At 43.3% G+C, this 15,146-nt stretch overlaps 1 protein-coding gene across 1 annotated transcript in view; it reads left to right on the forward strand.

Moving 5' to 3' along the window:
* The window catches only part of CENPE (centromere protein E), a 33,810-nt gene that overhangs the window by 311 nt on the left and 18,353 nt on the right, over positions 1-15,146 (forward strand). The window contains exons 2-15 of the mRNA XM_033159567.1: positions 2,355-2,449; positions 2,692-2,781; positions 2,862-2,980; positions 3,677-3,799; positions 4,069-4,150; positions 4,930-4,997; positions 5,609-5,674; positions 7,480-7,531; positions 10,164-10,251; positions 10,544-10,673; positions 11,326-11,445; positions 12,447-12,581; positions 13,321-13,456; positions 14,532-14,629. Coding sequence (XP_033015458.1) covers positions 2,355-2,449; positions 2,692-2,781; positions 2,862-2,980; positions 3,677-3,799; positions 4,069-4,150; positions 4,930-4,997; positions 5,609-5,674; positions 7,480-7,531; positions 10,164-10,251; positions 10,544-10,673; positions 11,326-11,445; positions 12,447-12,581; positions 13,321-13,456; positions 14,532-14,629 — 1,402 coding nt within the window. The remainder of the gene's footprint in view (positions 1-2,354; positions 2,450-2,691; positions 2,782-2,861; positions 2,981-3,676; positions 3,800-4,068; positions 4,151-4,929; positions 4,998-5,608; positions 5,675-7,479; positions 7,532-10,163; positions 10,252-10,543; positions 10,674-11,325; positions 11,446-12,446; positions 12,582-13,320; positions 13,457-14,531; positions 14,630-15,146) is intronic.

A 15,146-nucleotide genomic window follows, 5' to 3' on the forward strand; every position in this document is an offset into this window, starting at 1 on the left:
CTTTTCCTGCGACTGTCCTCTGTTTCTATTTCTATTTGCTTTTAAGTGTTTCTCCCCCCCCCTTTTTTTTTAATGCGCGTGGGTTAAAAGAGAAAAAAACTGGGTTTTTAAATTGCTGTAACCCCGGCTTGATGGTGAAGGGCGGGTAATACATTTGATGTTGAAAATAATCATGAAAGTCATTCCAACTCTGCTTCCCCACTCTCCTTAAATTTTATTATTTATACCCTGCCCATCTGGCTGTGGTTAGAGCAGTGGTTCCCGACCTTTGTTTGACCATGCCCCACCTAAGCATCTCTAAAATCCTGATGCCCCCCTCCCCCATGGCATACAATTCTTACTATTCAAAAAGTGCACTATTCACGTGGAGGAAGCGAAAAAGGCCATTGACTGTTGATAACTAATTCTCAAATTGCCCCCCTGTGTGGGGGGGTGCCCCACGTTGGCTAGGAGCTGGGAGGTAAAGGTAAAGGGACCCCTGACCATCAGGTCCAGTCGTGTCCGACTCTGGGGTTGCGGCGCTCATCTCGCTCTATAGGCGAGGTAGCCGGCATTTGTCCGCAGACAGCTTCCGGGTCATGTGGCCAGCATGACAAAGCCGCTTTCTGGCGAACCAGAGCAGTGCACGGAAACGCCGTTTAACTTCCCGCTGGAGTTATCCCTATTTATCTACTTGAACTTTGACGTGCTTTTGAACTGCTAGGTGGGCAGGAGCTGGGACCAAGCAACGGGAGCTCACCCCGTGGCAGGGATTTGAACCGCCGACCTGATCAGCAAGCCCTAGACTCTGTGGTTTAACCCACAGCACCACCTGGGAGCTGGGAGACCAGGGTTCAAATACTCGCTGGGCCATGTAGCTTGCTTGGGTCGACTGACAGCCTAACCTACCTTGCAGGGCCATTGTGGGGGGAAGGGGGAGACGTGCAAGGCCACTTTGTCTCCTTGCAGAGGGTGGCATATAAGTTAAGTACGGTAAATAAAACTCAGCTGCTTGCAGCCATTCTTGTTCTAGCCCCCAGTTACCTTTGGGTGACTGACATGAGGTGGACAGAAAGCCTCCTTTGTTCTCCATCTAAGACCAGGAACCTTTTTCAGCCACTGTAATAGGTAGGTAGCCGTGTTGGTCTGCCGTAGTCAAAACACTTCTTCAGGGGCACACTTTTTTGGTATCTGAAGAAGTGTGCATGCTCATGAAAGCTCATACCAATCACAAACTTAGTTGGTCTCTAAGGTGCTACTGGAAGGATTTTTTTTATTTACCGTGTAGTTTCATGTAACTTCAGTTATGGGGGGGGGGGGGCTATGGCTTTATCTGTGAGGCTAATGGCATCATCAGCATCTCAGAGAGTGAGCCACGTTTCCATAGCGACCACTAGGGTGATGCTGTTCTCCAGGAAATGATAGGCATTTCCCCACTGCCTTCACTTGGTTGGAGGCAGCATCATCTTGTAAGCAGAAGAACAATAGCCAGAAGAACAGTAGGCAAACTATAGCTAGAATTGGTGTGTGAGTTTTGGGGTGGAATGGATGGCTTGACATGCTCCATGTGCTAAATTCCAAAGCTCTGGCAGCAGGTGGAAGGAGCAGCCCTAGAGATTCATGGGAAGCAAGATCTGCTAGGGTGTTAATGCTGTGAGCCCATCCTATGCTCTGGTTGTATATACAGTACATGTCAATAAAACCATATCCTAAAAATGCTATCTGTCTTTTAGGTAGGCATGTGTAGGGTTCTGCTGTAAATGTGAGATGCACTTGTTTTATAATCTTCAGAATGTGAATATTATGTCTAAAGTGCTCCAGAAGGGCATGGGTACTCTAGAGCAGGCATAATTCTAAAAAGGCATTTAATCAAATGGGAGCTGGATTTTAAAAGTTGTTCTGAGAGGGACAGAGCTCTTATTCACAGGTGCTTCATTCCTAGGACTGGTTCCACCACTCTTAAATTTGGATACAAATAAGTGCTTACAATGCGCTTTGCACATGCTCTGCACAGCAAGGTATTCAATATAACTTGCACATTGTCATAATGTTTAGTCAACAGCTGCAAACATCTCTAGATACTTTATTTCTAGACTGCTTTATATTTTTAAGAAAAATATCACAGCAGTTTACATATATAAAATCAATAAAACATAAAACAATCTGAAGAATATAGAGTGCAGGGACCAGCCTTCACACTCACAGCCAAGTGATGTTTCTTTGGCCTCATGAGGAGCCTCTTCATTAGGGCTGGTGAGTGTGGGCCCCTGAGATAGTCTCAGGACCAGACAATTAGAGGATCAGTGTGGGTCTAAGTATTTCTTTAACACCATCAATTTCTCTATACTCTGGAATTAACTGTTTTGTTCCTTAAGAGAGAATGCAGACATTGAAGAGAAACGGAACATTTTGTGGAAAACTGAGGAATGCACCATATCTCAGGTTGATGGGACAAAATCTTTCACCTTTGGTAAGCACTTGCTAAACACTGAAATACTTTGTAAACTTCTCTGAGGGTTTGTTTGTTTACAATCAAGTGCTGTATAAATTTTATTAAGTACATAAATATTTGTATACCATAAAAACATGCAAACAACTTTTTTGAAAACAGCCAGGTGTGCTTCTTCCAGTCTAACTTGCAAGTTGGCAATTTGACAAATCTTGAAGATGGAGTTTGATTTCTGTGAACTGAACCTTTTTCTTTTTTTGAAGATCGGGTGTTTCATTCTTCAGACAATACCACAGAAGTCTACAAAGGGGTAGCTGCTTCAATTATAAAGTCTGCTATTCAGGGATATAATGGTACATTAAACATCAACACATTTGAATGCTTACACTGTATTTGTGTAGTGGTCTGAGCTAACCATTGCTTTTCCTTTTAGGAACTATTTTTGCCTATGGCCAAACTGCTTCAGGGAAAACTTACACAATGTTGGGCACCAAAGATTGCCCAGGAATCTTACCGATGGCCATCAATGATGTTTTCAATAGCATCTGTGGAGTAAGTTTTTCTACTAGCTGAACTTAGTTTCAGATACCACATTAGTGCTGCAAAGCTGCATATTGAACCTGCTTTGATGATTTCCTAGCTCCACAGGAGAAAAGGCTATGCAGCCCCCATATAGCAGTTTCCATTTCCCACATAATAATCTTGTTGGCCAATAAGTATTGTGAGTGGAACCAATACAGTAATACCTCCGCGAACGTCCGCCTTGTCTAGCGTCCATTCCAGCAAACGTCTGTGGCAAACCTGGAAGTTCCGGAACGGATTACTTCCGGGTTTGCTGCTCGTGCATGTGCAGAAGTGCTAAATCGCGCAGAAGCACAAACTGCTCCGCAGACGCAGCACTTTGCCCTGCATCCTTTTCGGTTAGCGGCCGGGGTTCCAGAACGGATCCCAGCCGCAAAATGAGGTACGACTGTATAGAGATCAGGGATGGGAAACTCTGTTGCTCTTCAGATGTTGTTGGAGTTTGATCCCATCACATCCATCAGCTATGCTAGCTGGGGCTGATAGGAGCTGCAGTGCAACATCATTTGGAGGTCCATAGTTCCCCATCTGTAGTATAGTTCATAAGGCAGGTGGGAATGTTTTAGTGATAGCATTGGATGAGGTTGGGGGGGGGGCAGGGAGCCATGTTACATTAGTTCTCCACAATTAGGGATGCTGATGCATGCATGCTCTTTACTTTTTTAGATTCCTGACAGGGAGTTCCTACTCCGTGTGTCATATATGGAAATCCACAATGATACAGTTCAGGACCTACTGTGCAGCAACATAAGGAAAAAGAAACCCTTGGTTGTTCGTGAAGACATCAGTGTGAGTAACCATTGTTACCTTTCCAAGTGACAGTGCCAAGGCTCCCACATGGCCTTGTAACAGGGAAAGTAAAGTTCTGGAAGTCAGCATGTTGTTGACAGTTGCCTACTTGGACTCTGCCCATTTTGCTACTACATTGATTAAAATCTCTTTGTCTTAAAGTTGACCTAAAGTTAGCTAACTGCCTAATAGCTTTGCATTGCCTAAATACCTACAGGTAACACCTAGAATCAATATGGTGTCATTTTTTTATTTTAAATCTCTTGTAGAGGAATATCTTTGTTGAAGATCTGAGTGAAGAGGTGGTGGTTTCTCCAGAGCAAGTTGTGAGCTGGCTGCAGAAAGGAGAAAGTAAGACTTTATATCTGGTGTGACTTAAACACACAGAACTTCCTGTGCAGCTCTGATACAGTGGTAACTTGGTTTACAAACTTAATCCGTTCCAGAAGTGCGTTCCAAAACCTAGGCGCACCTTCCCATAGAAAGTAATGCAAAATGGATCAATTCATTCAAGACTTAAAAACAACCCCTAAAGCAGCAATTTAACATGAATTTTACTATCTAATAAGACCATTGGTCCATAAAATGAAAGCAATAGTCAATGTACTGTACTATAAAATAAATAAAAAGTATTGTAGATAAAAATAAGAATTAAAAAATTTTCTTACCTGCACTGATGATGGTCTTTGGATTTATCCATTTCCGCAGTCACACAATCAAGCAGTAACTGAACTGGGATCCATACAGAACACACACACACACCCCACCCCGCTGCTGTGGGAAATGTTCCCTAGAGCACGCACCTCCCACAGCGGCATAGGGGGAAGTTGTGCGCCCACCAACCAGATGGCTGGCGGGCGCACAGCTTCTCTCCCTGGCGGCTGCGGGAAACGCCGTGGCGACCCCTTTCTCTGCTGCCAGACAACGGAAGTGTGGCACTCAAAACGGAAGTGCACCCCCAAATGGAGTACGTTTGTATTCCCCCAAAAAAAATACGCAACCCGGAATACTCATTTTCGGGTTTGAAGTGTTTGTAATCCAAAAAGTTTGTTAACTAGGCTGTTTGTAACCCAAGGTACCACTGTACTTCTAAATCCACCAACTTTATCTCTGTGTTTTGTTCTGAATAGAAAACAGGCACTATGGTGAGACCAAAATGAATGAAAGAAGTAGCCGCTCGCATGCAATCTTCCGTATGGTAAGTGATCATGAATTTTATTTTACTGATTTCTTTTAGTTCAGAGATCGGAAACCTCTAGCTCTCTTTGATGTTCCCGGACCCCAAAGTCCCATCAGCCCTGACTATTGGCCATACTGATGGGAGATGGAGTCCAACAACATCCAGAGGGCAGCAGGTTCCCTATTCCTGGTTAGTACCTCACTATGATGTCTGGCATGATATGAGAGGGAGAGATTATTTTATTTATTTATTTATCTATTTATTTTATTAACTATACAGTTCTACCACTGGGCAATTTACAATATAAAAACACAAAAATATATGCCATAATAAACAAAAACAATAAAACACATAGTTTAAAAGGCCATTGATCGTTTAATTAGCCAAAGGCCTAGGAGAAGAGGAATGTTTTTGCCTGGCACCTAAAATATGTAACAAAAGCACCAGGCATGCCTCCCTGAGGAGAGCATTCCACAAGATATGCCAGTTCTAGGTTCTGTTGGTCGAGGGTAGGTGTGCTACAGCTACCCACACATCAGAAACTGGTATTCATGGTGGCTATTTTTGTTGGTCTATTCTGTGATGTGATAGTAAAACAAGTTCACAACTTTGCTTGCTTTTTTTTAAAGATAATTGAAAGCAAAGAGAAGACGGATAGTTCAAGCTACGACGGCGCTGTAATGGTGTCACACTTGGTGAGTTCTTTGAAAGATAGAACTGAGGTTTGTAAATGGGTTGGTAGAAAAAACTACTATTGAAGGATGCTGCAGCTTGTGTGCATTACAGGAACATGAGACGAGCCCTGCTGGGTCAGACCAACGGCCTGTTTATTCAAGCATCCTGTCCTCAGTGGCGGAGATCCAAGCAGGACCCCAGCTTAACAGCAGTTTCTCTACTTATGATTCACAGCAGCTGGTAGTGGAGGTGGAACTTAACCATCATAGCTAGTAGTCCTTGATAGACTTGTACTCTATGGATTTGTCTGATCCTCTTTTAAAGGCTTCCAAGTTGGTAGCCATTACTACGTATTGGGTGAGTGAATTCCATAGTTTAACTTTACTGTTTGAAGAAGTTCGCTTTGTTGGCTAGCCCTGAGTTCTAGTATTATAGGAGAGAGATGGAGAGAAACTTAGCCCTATAGTGGTGCCCCGCTAGATGAATGCCTTGCTAGACGAAAAACCCGGTAGACGAAGGCATTCGTCTAGCGGAAGGCAGCCCCGCAAGACGAAAAAGTCTATGGGGCTGCCTCGCAAGATGTTTTTTTTTTTTTTTTTTTGTCTAGCGAAAACGTGGCTTGCATTGCCACTTCACTAGACAAAAAACCCGCTAGACGAAAATTTTCGCAGGACGAATTATTTTCGTCTATCGGGGCACCACTGTATCTGCCTTCTCAATACCATGCATAATGTTACACACCTCTAGCAGGTCCCTCCTTAACTTGCCTTTCCTCTGAAAGCCCCAAATGCTTTAACATTTGGAGGAAAGAGGTTTGTGTGCCATATGACCCACTCTGCCCCCTAAGCTAGGCTGCTGCCCTAAGATGAAGTAGAGGGTGTTGTCTTGCCACCAATCTGGTTGACTTGGCTATACAGGAAGGGGTGGGGAGGGGAGGGGTGCCATCTTTTGCTTCAGCTCAGGGAGCGAAATATATTGGGCCAGGTGTGTGTACTTTCTGTTTGAGATATATTGGGACTGTGGAAGGCTAATGAACTTCTGAAGTGTTTCTGCCTGGGAAACAGCAGCAGCAGAAATTCAGTTGCTCTGGGTTTCATGTCCGTTTGGCACAGCAGTCCTAATGCTTATTCAAAACCAAGTTCCATTGACATTGCTGGAACATACTGAAGAGTTGCAGACTAAACAATGCCCATATTATTACATTTATGTCCCACCTTCAAGAAGCTAAGGTGGCCTACTTGATTTTGTCCCCCTCCATTTTATCCTTACATCAACCCTACGAGGTGGGTTAGGTTGAGAGACCAAGGTGACCCAGTGAGCTTTGTGGCCATGTGGGGATTTGAACCATGGCCTCCTAGGTCCTAGCCAGACACCATTATGCCACATTGGTTCCTTGGACTATAGTAGAAATTCAAGCTATGTTTCTTCTTAACGTGGTCAAAACATCAAATCGGAGAGTATGCACAACCTTCTACCTTTTTCTTCTGTTGCAGACCATCCTGAATCTGAGATGCAATCTACAAATGACTGGCTCCCTTTAACACACATTTCCTCTGTTCTTTCACTTTCATGAAATGTTAAATGTTGTTCAGTTGACGGTATTTTCTCCCAGATGTAGTGACCAGTGCTGCACAAAATTGTTATTATTCCTTTGATTTAAACTCCTGGCCAGGGACTTTTTTCTGCTCATGTACAGTCTCAGGAACTCATTTTTCCTCAGGATTTCATCTGCCGCTGTTTGGAATTCAGTTATTCAATCAACAGGTGATTTGAATAGATCTTGTGTGAGCATGGTGTCTTAACACAGTCTTACTTGAATTTTCAGAATTTCGTAGATCTGGCAGGAAGTGAAAGAGCTAGCCAAACAGGTGCTGAAGGTATGTAACTGATGATTGAGCTTTTCTGGTAATCTGCTAAATCCTAACTTGTAAAACATGTAAAAAAAAAAAACCGACAAGTAATTCCCACCCCCAGGGTTCGGTTGCTGGGCATGCTTGCTCTTACTTATGTAAGCCATTTACAGCTTAACAGCAAAATTCATATTTGGAACACAAGACTGATGCAGATGTAACATTCCCAACCAGTAGACTCTTGCACAAAAATCTAACTTCTCTATGGCAAGCATGAGGAATCTGTCGTACTGTAGAAGTTGGATACGAACTCCTAGCAATCCTAGCCAGTATGACCAGTGGTCAGCAATGATGGAAGTTGGTATATAAATTTAATGAATATAATATTTGGTTATAGGCCTTCTAGTGTTAATCTTCCTCCTTTTGCCTGAAGTTATTCAACATTTCTGAGTTAAATGGCATAATTCATCACACCACTAATAATGTTGAAGTCTTATTTTTTTTTTTTTAATAAGAATTTATTGTCATTTTCATAACAAAACATAACCCACACCCACACCCACATATATAAATCAAATACAAACACAAATACAATTCTTCTTATTTCCTCACTTAAGAAAATCTTCTAGTTCCAAATCTTAACAATTGACTTCCCCCACCCTCTCTCCTTCAGTTTTATATCCATTATTCTACTTTAATAACATCCTTTCTCGAAAAATTTTATTCACTTAATACAATTCGAACCTTAAACCACAATCTTAATAACAATTCTTTGGGTCTTAACAAATTGCTCTTATATTAAATCTAAATTATTCTTCTTCCCTTAAACTGTTGCTAATATCAAAAAGTTTCAGCATATCCCTTTTCTTATTGAAAATTAAAATAAAGCTTACAGTCTTAACCTTCCGATTTCAGATTACCATAACAAAGCATTTATATTTTCTACTTAGTAAAGTTCACCCTATCCCCCCTCTGTCTAGTGTCCTTCTCCGTCTTTCACCGGAACCGCTCCTCGGATTGTCCTTTTTTCTTATACGTCCACAGGGCCAGACCAGCCAGACACCGTCCCCAACCATCTTTGCATCGAGCATCAGGATACACTGTTCATCTCTCGGCTTCTCCCATTCAATGCTGCATTCTTCTATTTGTAAATATCTTAATTTCTTGACCATCGCTCCCGAGCTCACACCTCGGGGGCTGGATATAACATTCCTTGCCGTTCTCGAGCTGCCACCACCGAGAAACGCTCCTTTTTCCAGGGATCGCCATGCCAACTCACTCAATTTCTCAAACAACTCCTTCAACTCTTTGCCCAGACATTCTTCCATAGTGTCAAGTATCTGGAAGGTCTCCTCTGTGGGAAATATATTTTCCTTCAAACCCCCACTCAAAACCTTCAATTTCCGATTAATCAATTCCAGTTCCAGTAAAATAATCCTTTCTTCATCAGTTAGTTCAGAGTCCAAAACAATTTCAAAAACATAGCCCAGCATGGTGAGGATGGGCATAGGTATCAAATTTCAGTTTCTATTTCAATGTAACAGTACTCAGTACTTTTCCACTTCGGTTCAGAGCTTTCGCGGCCATTTTCTCTGAAACCGGGACGCAAAGACTAAAACTTTCAAAAGGAATATTTTCCATCCTCTTCCTCCCCCAAGGGAGATCTATAAAGTCTCACTCCTCAAAAAGTCTTAACAATGTATCCATTCAATAGCAACAGCATCACTATCTGTTATTTTTCTCAGTTCCGAAGGGAGACAGGCGGTCTGCCTTTGTCTGCAGCCTCCAGGGTCGTTAAGTCGTTAAGTCTTTGAACTCAGCAGTTAATCCAATTAAGTACTTACGACCCTCAGCTTCTTTTCCTTTCATCTCTCTCAGGTAGAACGTCTCGCTCACCACAGCCGGTTCTCGCCGCTTTTCCGCCCGGTTGGGGCATTTCCCCTAATGGCCCAGCTCCGCATTCCCTTCACCCCCACTCCCCCTTTACAGGGGGAGCGAGGGAAGGGCGCGTAGCTTAGCGGGCCCGCCGGGGAGCCCGAGGCACGGGACGCTCTTCCCGTGCCTCACCGGAGCCCCGCGTAGCGGTGGCAGGGCTCCAACCCCCGGGCTGGATGGGTCGCCTCACTGCCGAGGCAACCCACGACCGCCGTGATGGCGACCTCGCCGGAAGTCAATGTTGAAGTCTTATTGGGTGTCTCCAATGCTGTCCTTTCATTGACAGAAGGAATCGGTTGGCAAAACAGGGGAGATAAAAAAATTTGGTGGTTCACCCTACACAGGACCCTGTGCCCCTCTTTAATCTGCTGCAGAGTATTGAGGAACCATCTAGAGCAGATTTAAGGACGGAATGGGGAATCGCTGAAAATTGCCCATTCTGCTGATAGTTGCCTTCTGTCAGGAGACTGGCAACTTTGGATACTGCCCAGTATTGTTATTTAACACTTATAAAGTGCCTAAAACTTTCTCTTTTCATATCTGAAAAGATTGTGAGCCTATGGGCAGGTTAAAAACAATACAGAAGGGGGAGGAATGGAGAATGAAGAAGAAAGCAATCAAATTCAGGAGCTCTTGACTATGTTAACTCCCAGTATGGTAGGAAAACAACTTTTGTGGAAGGAGCTGTCTGAAAATAAAATTATGTTTGGTGTTTGATGCCTAGGGATTCGTCTCAAAGAAGGCTGCAATATAAACCGGAGCCTCTCCATCTTGGGCCAAGTTATCAAGAAGCTTTGTGACGATCAGGCTGGGTAAGGACAATGTAGTTAAGAAAGGTTGTTTAGTTTGTGCTGTATTGAAAAGTGTTCTCACGTGATTCTAGACCAGGCAGCCAATGTAGTACCATCCCTAGGTTGTTTGATTAGTTCCCACCACCGCATGACATCTGTCTGGGCCTGATGGGAGTTGTCATCCAACCACCTTTGGAAGGACCACATTGGGCTGTCTCTGTCCAGTGTAATAGGTCAGCTCTTGGGCCAGTTTTACCTCTACTTAATAAGTAAAAACTTCCTTGTTCCTTTTTTGGTCATCCTCCTTCACCAGAGGCTACATTAACTACAGGGATAGCAAGCTGACACGGATTCTCCAGAATTCACTGGGTGGAAATGCTAAGACTGTTATTATCTGCACAGTCACTCCGGCATCCCTAGAAGAAACTCTTAGCACACTCCAGGTAAAACCATACAGTTCCATTTCCTTCCCCGAAAAGTTTTGTGGGCGAAGTTGCCCAAAGTGACAAGTAGGCAAGAAGTTAGTTCCCTCTCTTTAAACTGGCATGCTTTGTTCTAGTATATGTATCTGCAGTTATAGAACTATGAGAAATCAGACTTCCGCTTCAAAGGGAAGTAGTCTAGCACTTCCTCTAATAGCTGGGGTGGATACTGACGTTTGCAGAAGCAGCCCCTCCAACCCTTTTAAAAAGAGAGCCTGTGAAGACTAAGCTTTCGTGGTAGTCATGGAGTCTTGAATATCAGGTGGAAAAGGAAAAGGTGAGGGGAATGGCCTACTTGAGCTCCTGATAGCTTATCTGTTGCCCTCCAGATGTTGGAGGACTCCAGCTCCCATCAGCCGTGATCAACATGGTCAGTTCAACAACATCTGGAGGGCACCAGGTTGGCTAACCTAGGCTTATCCCTTCTGTGGGGAGGTGAAGGTATGCTGCAACATTTCGTTTAATGCATCCCATTTGTATTTACTGTAATAGCAAGTGTTGATTTTTATGATTCCATACTTCTGTAATTTTCGAAAAGAGATTTTGCACAAATGTATTTTTTTCTGACTTCTTCAAAGAGCGGTTCTGACTCCCATGTGCCCATCTCCCCTAGTTTGCTAGTACAGCTAAAAATATGAAAAATAGCCCCATAGTAAACGAAGTTCTGACTGAGGATGCCCTTCTGAAGAGATATCGTTTGGAAATAGAAGACCTGAAACGACGCCTAGAAGAAGTAAGTTGTCTACCTTGAAATCGAAGAGTTCTAGGCTGGAACAGGTCAAATTACATCTTTATATATTTTGTTTTATTTTTTAAGTAGGATCATGCTCTATTTTGCCAGCAATTATACCTTAAAAGCACAACACATTTATCTTTTAGAAGTTCAAATATTTCGAATGCCTGTGGCAATAGCATTCTTTTAGTTGGTGACTCGGATTATAAAACTTCTTCTGTTTTGGGTCAGCTGCCTATACCAAGTGTCACCTGTTTTTAGACACAGTCTCCATTTTCAGAGTCTGGCCAAATTTCAGTGACAACTCTTAATAAAGTTGACAATCGTTTCGTGCGGGGGTTCCATTCCCAGCCTCCACATACATTGGAGGAGCATGTATAAGTGTACCCCAGCCCTGTTACGCCCTTTTTGTGACATTCTGAGCAACGTTTTTGGGTCACTTCCAGGTTCATCACCATATGCAATCCCGTGTCTTTCGGATGTGCAGTGATTGTTGCGTGTATGCAACCCTTTCCACACTGGGGGGTGCAGACTCAATTTCATAGAACTGACTGAGGAACTTAAATGCTTCCATTGTTTAATGCTGATGTTTAACCTTCACAGCCATTAGTACCTATAGTACGTTATTACCATCACAGTAATACACAAATTAACAACCACAATCCTCACAAGCAAGGAGGGGTCTACACAAAAGCACACGGGTATTCTAGCCAATGTAGCATGTTAGAGTAAATTTTTCTGTAATGTAAACTTCAATACCTTCTCCAGGAACCACACACATGGGTTTGTTTTGAGGAATTTTACTTTTGAGGGATCTTACTATCCCAAGATAGATTGAAAATTTGGTTTGGGGTAGTAAAGTATTCCCAAAAGTGTGTGTAAGTTTTCAGCGGGTCGTATACAAAAAACCCCTCCATAACAGTTTGGGAAATCAGGTACACCTTACTATGAACAACATTGTGTGCCTTTCGGCCTTTGGTATTAATGCTTTCCCTTTGTAGGTTTCATCACAATCCCAGCTGGCACAGATCATTGAAGAGAAGAACGCTCTTCAAAAAGAACAGCAGGAGAAAATAAGGACTTTCACTGAGATGCTGGTGACGGCACCTTCTTTTGCATCAGCGCAAGAGTTCAAGGTAATATTTAAAAAATTAAGTGTTGTGGGACCTTTGGTGGAAAACTGGTGGTGGTTCCACATTTCTTGCAGCAGCTGTTAAGTAACCAAATGGGGGCGAGGGAAACCTGGGAATGACTAGAAGGGTGCCACTGTAGAAAAGGCCCTTCCAATGTGTGGAAGCTTAACATAGCTCTGTTAAATCATGCTTGAAGCAAGAAGCTCATACTGGGAAGCTAGTATAAGAACAGGCACCAGCGATTGAGTGTGCTTTAATGGTGCCTGCTGCTCTCCAGTCCAGCCCTCGCCACCAAGGGCCCTGCACAACTTTGCGGCTCATGGAGGGCAGCATGAGAAGGATGCCATGTGCCCTTCAACCCCAGCCTCACCCCCGAGGGCTGGGATCAAAGGGCATGTGGCAGTTGTGTCTTTCTGAAGTCACTCTCCCCGACTCCCAGCCTCGCAAAATAGAGCTTTCTGTAGTATTCTGAAGCTGCTACTTGTCACCCGACTAGTGAGACACAGTGAGTTCATGTTGCTTATTGTGCTTGCAAACGTGTTGTAGGAAAGTTTCCCCTCTTCATTTGCAACTTTTTTTGCAAATGCTTATGGATGGTAGAACCTACAAACACTAGCTTCAACTGAATTTGACATCACTAGGCCATGTACAAATTCCAAGACATCAGCAAATGGGATTGTGCTTATAAAAAGATCTAACTTCCTTTAATTCTCCTACATGCCTTGATTTTTATTTTTTTAAGATTCGAAGGAAGAGGAGAGTGACCTGGGCTCCAGGAGCAATAAACCAAGAAGGAGGGGAATGTCTGCTGGGAAGCTTTCCCTCAAAAGCCAAACAGTTTAAAACATCTTTGTCTTGTCTATCAGAGATGGAAGAGTGTAAGTTTGTTATGCGTGGAAACTATTTAAAAAGGTGTTACATAAAATATGGGCTGAAGAATTGTAGGTTGGGATAGGTTAGAACTTAGGTAATACATTGTTTAAGCAATATCCACAGTGAATCAAACTATTGCACCTATTTTGAAGGCTGTCTTTAAGCTGCATATGTTAATTCTACTGAATGCTATTGCTAGATCTGAAGAGGACAGAGAAGGGCAAGAGGGCTCTTGGCATAACTTAGCATGCTCCGTTTATCTCCTGGTTGCTCCAGAGATCTGATTCTGAGATCGATCTTTAGGCACTAGGGATAGCTGGCTTCCTTGCAAAAGCTATCAAAGCCTATTGTAGCTAATTCTCTTGCTGCTTGCATTTGGCTGCTCATGTTCTTTCTCCCATGGCAGGGGAGAATTTGACCCATTGGGTCCCAAGGTAACCAAAGCTCAGTTCCTTTCTCTACATCTTTCTGCATTTGTCTCAAGAAGTGTAGCGTTGGAAGGGATCCCAAGGGTCATCTCGTCCAAACCCCTGCAATGCAAGAATCTCAGCTAAGGCATCCATGACAGATGGTCATCCAACCTCTGCTCAGAAACCTCCAAGGAAGGAGAGTCCACAACCTCCCATGGGAGTCCGTTCCACTGTTGAACCGCTCCTACTGTCAGAAAGTTCTTCCTGATGTTTAGTCGGAATCTCCTTTTTTGTAACTTGAAGCCATGGGTTCAAGTCCAACCTCCAGAGCAGGAGAAAACAAACTTGCTCTGTCTTGCATGTGACAGCCCTTGAGTTATTTGAAGATGGCTATCATATCTCCCCGTAGTCTCCTCTTTTTCAGGCTAAACATACCCAGCTCCTTCAAACTTTCCTCATAAGACTTGACTTGGTTTCCAGACCCTCAATCACCTTGGTCACCCTCCTTTGCACACGTTCCAGTTTGTCAATATCCTTCTTAAATTGTGGTACCCAGAACTGGACCCGGTTTTCCAGTTGTGATCTGACCAAGGCAGAACAGAGCGGTACTTCCCTTATCTGCATCTTAAGTATACACACTTTTATTCTGGCAAAATGGGTTGTCTTTCAGCTGTATCCTCGGAGTTCTCTGAACCTGATGATCAGTGGATGACAGCCAGTGTTACAATTCCTGAAGAGGAATGGATTCCAGGATCTGAGGTTGGTTTGGTAAGTGGTATTTGTGTGTGTGGAAACTAGCCTGCTGCACCAGAGGTGAAATTTACATTCATTGTACCACCCAGTATTTCTCTGACCCCTCCCACCTCATGGATATGGCCCCCAGAAGGTTGCTGAGAAATGAATGTCACCCCTGGAATGGAAAAGGTTCCCACTCCTATTACAAGATCAAAGCTGGGAGCGGAGAGTATCCCCTTTGCAGGCTTCCTCCCCTTTTCTTTTTTTGCAACAATTTCTTAATTACCCCTGTTAACTATGTTGGATCGACATTTAGTTTGATGGGGTGGAACTGAGTCAGCATTTTTAGGGGAGAGAAATTCTGTGGTTTGGAAAGCTCACCTCTCCTTTTCAGGGTTTTTTGGAAGTCCTGAAAACTGGCTGGAACTTAGTACAGTATACAAATAATGTCTAGCTCTCAGTATGGCTTTGGCAACAACACTTTTGAGCTACCAATATATTGCTGAAGGAACAAGCAAGTGCTTTCAGTATTAAGGTTTTTACATATTTG

Source organism: Lacerta agilis, chromosome 9 (assembly GCF_009819535.1).
Source record: "Lacerta agilis isolate rLacAgi1 chromosome 9, rLacAgi1.pri, whole genome shotgun sequence".
Lineage (NCBI taxonomy): Eukaryota > Metazoa > Chordata > Lepidosauria > Squamata > Lacertidae > Lacerta > Lacerta agilis.